The sequence below is a fragment of the Cryptomeria japonica genome, chromosome 11, assembly GCF_030272615.1.
Source record: "Cryptomeria japonica chromosome 11, Sugi_1.0, whole genome shotgun sequence".
NCBI classification, from domain to species: domain Eukaryota; kingdom Viridiplantae; phylum Streptophyta; class Pinopsida; order Cupressales; family Cupressaceae; genus Cryptomeria; species Cryptomeria japonica.
The window spans coordinates 179,430,305-179,436,846 of record NC_081415.1 but is presented as its reverse complement, the minus strand read 5'-3'; the positions used below and the strand labels follow the sequence as shown (position 1 = coordinate 179,436,846).

Here is a 6,542-nt window from a genome sequence, read left to right as displayed (position 1 = left end):
TTCTTTTAATGAATCAGTCGCTGTACTAGATTAACCAATGCTCATAAATTCTGTTCCAGATTGCAGGTGCCTGTTTTATCCCTCAATTTTCTCTGTCAAGACACACAAAATCCAACGCATTCGAGGAGCTCTGCTGCCATACAGCTGTCTGTTCAGCTCTACAAAGCGCTGCCTCCTGACAAAAAGGCCCTCTAAATTCTTTGCCTTATTCATTTCCGAAGTCATTCGTTTGCCCAACGGATTTACAGCTTCCTGGCTTCCTGGTATAACACAATTTGGGTGCTTTGTTACTGGTTTTGTAGTGCAGTCAGTTCAATGAATGAAGAAAGAGCATGATTGTGAAATACCATTTTCATTGCCCACAATGAATCCTCCCTTTATATTCAGTCAGCGTTCATCTTTCGGTTTGGGTTCATCTGTAGGAGAAAACCCTGAAAGCTCTGTCAGTTTTCCCGGTGAAATGGCTGCATTGTCGCAGCCGCTTGATGAACTCAGTGCTATAATTCAGAAATATAATGTCATGGGTTCGGGAAACCCATTTGTATCAATGGATACATCTCTTGTTCGAATGTCCGGAGGAGTGACCTCTGATTCTAACAAAAAGGAAGACGGAACTCATCCTGGTTGGAACAATGAGGAAGGAGGAGGAGAGCTCCAGTCTTCTTGTCGGAGGAGCCACAATTTTTCCGAGAGGCAGCGGCGCAGCGACATGAATCGTTTGTTGGAACAAATGCATTCATTGTTGCCAAATCCCACCGCCAAGGTATGACGTTTGCTGTATTATAATGAATGGCTGTATTTATTTTTGTTTTCAATAATCTAGTCTATGGGATCCACAGGTAGTCAGTAAAGAAAAGATGTAAAGTTCTGAATATGTGTTAAATTTTTTTAGATTAGGAAGTTTGTAATTTTTGTTATATTTTTTTTTTCAAATAGATTAATCAAGGTTTTTATATTTAGTGTTTTGGTATAGTTGATCTCAATATTCTTTGAGGTTGGACACATTATGATGTAATACTAATTGTGTCTCCACTGCTTTTTGATGTAATATCTTATCTGCCCACTCCTCTTTAGTATCATTCATCTTCCTGTTTTTTCCTGTTTCGCATCTAAGTTGATGTGAGCTAGTTCTTATATCAACAATTAACACTTTTGTTTTCCATTTTGTTTCCATTTCTATATAATTCATTTGTCTATAGTAATATATGAGATTGAAATGTTTGATATTATATTCTTTTTTCCTTATCCTGTTCACATGTTTTCTTTGGTGATACTAAAATTTTAACAGCTCTTTCAGATACTTAGGGAATTTAGGGTAAAACTCCAGTGATAGTGTCTAACAGTATGAATGGTAATTTTTTTTCAGAAAGAGAAGACGTCCATTCTAGCAGAGACGATAAGCTACATCGAATCTCTCCAGCAACAGCTGGCCAACTATTCAGGAAGATTTGCAGATACCCAACTGCAAAACCATACAAATACAGATACCGTGAAATGTGAATCTTTGAGCTCCGTGCAAGAAATTCTTCAACGTTCCTCGTCTAGTTCTGATTGTCTTAGATCTTCTTCACTGCAATACTTAAGCAGCAAAAATAAGGAGGAAAACTTGCTAGTGAACTGCATCGGCACAGACATTTTCATTACAATAAACTGTGCGAATAAGGTGAACCTCTTGCCTTCAATTATATTTACGGTGGAGTCACACGGCATACAAGTCGTGGATGTGTTCGTTTCTGCCACAAATGCAAGGGCCTTCCATTTCCTGCGTGTGAAGGTAGTTTCACTTACTCTTCATTCCATTACATAATTTTAATAACTCAAGGCATCCCATATTTCTCTCTGTTTCTTCCTTACTGTGTAGGCTGCCCATATTTTGAATCCTGCAGCCAGAGAAACTTTGCATCTTAGATTAAAGAAACTTATTGATCATTGAACGGGACCTGGAAATGTTGATGGAGCCATCGATATAAGATAAGTTTTAAGACAATTTTAAGACAGAGAAATCGGGAGAGTTCATACCACCAACTATCCATTGACTGGCTTTGTATTTTTATAATCAAACAGAACAATGCTGGCGATAACCAAATGTATGGCATGATGTGAGCTACTCTGTGCAGTGGGTTTTCTTGAAGCCTTTTACTCTCATGATTGTATTAGTTTCTCATTGGGAGTGTCCCTGTGTTATAAATATTTAGTTTTCCGTGCCATGAAATTTATTATTTTACTGTTGCTCAGGTTCTTTGTTGGTACGGTAATATGTTTTATTTTTAAATTTTTATGGAGGGTTCTTTATTCATAAAGTAGCTCTAGCTATTCAATATTAAACGAGTCTTAGTGAACTGTTTGAATTATAAACATATAGAAAAATCAGTTGCAATATTTGTTGGGTTTCTTTAAATCGTTTTTTTTTCATAATCATTAGTTTTGCAGTTTTTAATCTTATTTCTATTGAAAATGTTAATTACTTGTAATTTGTTTGAGACAACTTGAATAAGGTTTAAATAGAGCCCACAAGAGTTCCCTTGTAACTGAATGTCAACAATAGAAGCTATGGGTTTTCCATTGTCTATGACAAATTGTAAAAAGTTTTTTGGATTCAATTTTGTGCATTTGAGATCAAAGTTGAATGTGATCCATCATAGAAAAGGAAGAATGAATTAGAATTGCAGATAAACCCTTATAAATAGTGAAGTTGGAGAAATAGATGAATAGAGAAATATAAAATTAATAAAAATAAAAATAAAAAGAAATCAAATAAACAAGATTAGAAAAAAGAAAAAGAAAAAGAAACACAAATAATCAATTTATTAGAAGGTAATTTGGAGGAGTTATTGGTATATTACATCAACATCACAATTGCCTTCATTCAGCAGTAGGGCCGAACTTTGGTGGGGTTCGATTGGGCATTGAGAAGACCTCAATATGATGGATATTGCTTGATTCTTCATCAGTTCAATAAAGCGATTCAAACCAGGTCTGTGTCTTCATACTTCATCAGACTACATCATTTGATGCATCGATGTATGATTGCAAATGGTTCCAAAGGGCAGTGAGGCTTAAGGCGATAATGTTAAGGTCATTAGTTGGAGGTTTGGTGTCAATTTTTAATTATTCTGAAGGAGCCGAAGCTGATTGGTCTGCCCTCCTTGTAATACCACGATTTCATCATTGAATACTTTTTAATTGATCTATTTCGCACTAGGTGAAGACGCTGCCATTTGGTTTGGAGATCAGCATTTGGGAGGAAGTTTTCAGACTGTTAGTAGCAGATAACTTTGTCATACTTAGACTTGTTTGTGACAGCAGCAAAGGACGACACCTGCCAATCATCTTGAGGTTCATTGTTAGTAAAAGTTTGCTTGCATTGTCATCGCTACAGTTGGGGTAACATCAAATCAAGTTCCTAGCATTTCATTTCATTGTTTTCAGTTGTAAATGTGTGACTCAATATCAGTCCTTAGTCCTCAGAAAATCTGAGACTTAATTCTTGAAAAATCAGTCCATACATTGGTCTTTTGACAGCATAATACAATGATCGGATAATACAGTGATCGAACATGGTTGATAGAGGACATTTGGGTTCATGGGCGGATGTGGGCTGGGAAGCCCCGCCTCATGTTCCACAGTGGGTCTACATGAAAGGCAGATGGAAGGACATGGTGATACACGTAAACCGGAGCGCAAATAACAAGGTTTTCAGCCAGCTTTGAAATACTTTCAAGGCTTCTTTGGGAACAGACACAGTGTGGCATGGAGGCAGAATAACAATGGAAGGAGATTCACTCAAGGGCGTTTTAATAATTGTGTGGATCATGGGAATTCTGAGAAGCAATTCAAGGGCTTTTCGAGGAAATGGTCTTTGGATCTGGGCAATCAACGAATGTTTGCTAGGGTTGTTGGCTTGGCAAATAAGGAGACTGCGACTAGGGTTTCTGTTTCTTGACAACAGGTGGGAAATAAGGTAAATGTGAACCTCAAGGAAGCTAGTCTGGAAAAGGTAAGTAAGATACCTTCTGATCCTATTCTGCTCGAGGTTTCTTCATCGCAAGTTTGGGCTCCTATCCCTTGTATCGATCTTTTAGGTTCCTATGTCGATAAGAAAGCGAATTGTTTGCATACGAATGATATTTCTGGGGAAATTTGGGGTGATCAAATTAGTTTGTTAAATCTTTATCATAAATTGCAGAAAAGATGGGGAGATATGCATTATTTTCAATTATTGTCTGCGAATGCTTTTATTATTGTCTTTGATTCTCCTTCTTTCAAAGATGAGGTATTAAGAACTTCGCATCATTGGTTTGGAAAACATTTAATTTCAATTGCGACTTGGAAACCTTTTTTTGTTCCTTCTTGGTCTAGTTCAAAACTTATTCCTTTCTGGTTTGGTTTACCTAAAATTCCTTTTGAATTTATGGATCCAGATGTTCTTGAGAAAATTGGAAATACTATTGGAACTTTTTTAACATCTAAAATGGACTTTGTGGAGGGGGAGGTTCTGGTAAAAATTTGTGTTCTTATTAACCCTAACAATGTTTGCCCTTGTACTTGTAATATCAAGTCTCATGATGGTATTTGGCACCAGTCAATTGAGAAATTAGATATGGAGCTTCTTAAGTCTCCTTTACTTTTGGATGCTCCTTTACTTATGGATTTTAAGAAAAACCAACAGGTTGTTGATTCTGTCCCTAAATCCCTTAATAAAGATAGTTTGTTGGCGGGACCTTCGATTGAAGGATGTGGAAATGTCTCTTAGCATAAATTGGTAGAAACGGGCCACATTAATCTTGAAAATAATCCATTGTGTCATAGTTCTGGGAAACCAAATGATCACACTTTGGGTTCGGTCTCACTTTCTTCTTTATTGAAGATATTTTCTAATAACGAGGGTATAGTGGACAGTAATCCCCCGATGAATGGAGTAGATCACCCATTGATGATAGATTTCCCTAAGATGCCAAATAATCACACAAAGGGTAAGGACGACAATTTGTCTTCATGCACTCAAAAGGAGGTTTTGGATTCTTCAAAGAATGTGAATTTAGATAAAAATGCAGTGGTTGATATGGAAACTATTAAACAGGTACCTGCCATAGGTTTTCCTAATGATGCTTCTTTAGTTCAAGAAATTAAGAATTTGGTGTCTAATAATTCCCCTCTGAATGTTGAATTTAATATGGCTAATGAATCTTCCTTAGGGAATAGTAATCCGTCAGAGGTTGTCCCTATTATTATGCTAGATGAGAATCTGGTTCAGCAAGTACATGATATTTTTAACAATCATGCACATCAACTGGATGAGGGTATTATTGATAGAGTTGTTTGTTCAATTGAGAATGATTTGGGGGGTATAAACTCGACCCTTCCAATTTCTGCATTTGCTAATCCTTTTGCGGTTTTGGCTACAATAGAGTTGGGTTTTGAAGATAATCCATTTATCCTGGCTTCTCCAAAATCATGCAAGAGTTTACCAATTGTCCAAACAACTTTGGTTTTTTCACCATCGATGGTTTCTCCTAGGAGAGGTAGGCCTCCAAATAATCTTAAGACTCAAATGGAAATTGATGCTGGAATTCAAAAGACTTTGTCCCTTTCTCTTGCTAGTGGGCAAGGGAGGCATTCGGTCTCTCTTGGTAGGCCTAAGAAAACATGCCTAACTCCTGTAAGTGTAAAAGGAAAGGGGAGTAAAAGATTCATGACTAGTCCACCTGTGACAAGATCAGGGGTTGTGAAACATAATTTGCAAGGTTGCTTTGGGGAAAGCAAAAATTCTTCGATTAATGGGGAGAGGGGAGCTTCGGCCTCCCCTCGAGGACAATGAGAATTATTTCTTGGAATGTTAGGGGCTTAAATGCCCCTAACAAGAGATGCTTAATTAAGTCCCAAATGGATTTAATTAAGTGTGATATTTTTATGTTACAAGAAACAAGGTTGTCAAAGGAGTCTGCTGATTTGGTTTTTTCATCTTGGAGAAGGTGGAATTTTCTTTCTTCTCCGCCTTGTGGTGCTTCAGGAGGTTTGGCACTACTTTGGAATTATTATAATATTGAGGTACAGTTAGTGACATCTGCTACAAATTGGATGTTGGCTTTAGTTATAAGTAAGATTTTGAAGGTTAAATTCTGGCTTTTTAACATTTATGCTCCATTAAGAATTCAATGGAAGAGTAAGTTATGGGGTGAATTAAAGAGGATTTATCCTCCCTTAAAACATGGTTCCTTTATTATCTTTGGGGGGGATTTTAATGCTATCACTGATTTAGATGAGAAAAGAGGAGGTGTTTTCCGTAATAAAAGGATTATGGATGACTTTGGGGATTTCATTTCTGATATGAGCCTCTTTTATTGTAAGTCTCAAAATGGGGTTTTCACATGGACAAACATGAGAAGGGATTTTTCTCAGATTGCTGAGAGATTAGATTAGTTTTGTTATCTGAGAATTGGATTGATTCAGATTTTGAATTCTTTTCCTCCATTCTACCGGTCTCAGGTTCTAATCATTTTCCAATTTCCCTTTCAGTTATTGAGAATAGGGCTTCTTTTAAG

At 36.9% G+C, this 6,542-nt stretch overlaps 1 protein-coding gene across 1 annotated transcript; it reads left to right on the top strand.

Annotated features, from left to right (window-relative positions):
- The first annotated feature begins 218 nt into the window (after positions 1-218).
- LOC131068104 (anthocyanin regulatory R-S protein-like) lies at positions 219-2,206 on the top strand. Its single transcript, XM_058003286.2, has 3 exons — positions 219-763; positions 1,367-1,774; positions 1,862-2,206. The coding sequence occupies exons 1-3, from the start codon at positions 320-322 to the stop codon at positions 1,931-1,933; spliced, it is 924 nt and encodes a 307-aa protein (XP_057859269.2). The 5' UTR covers positions 219-319; the 3' UTR covers positions 1,934-2,206.
- The last annotated feature ends 4,336 nt before the right edge of the window (positions 2,207-6,542 follow it).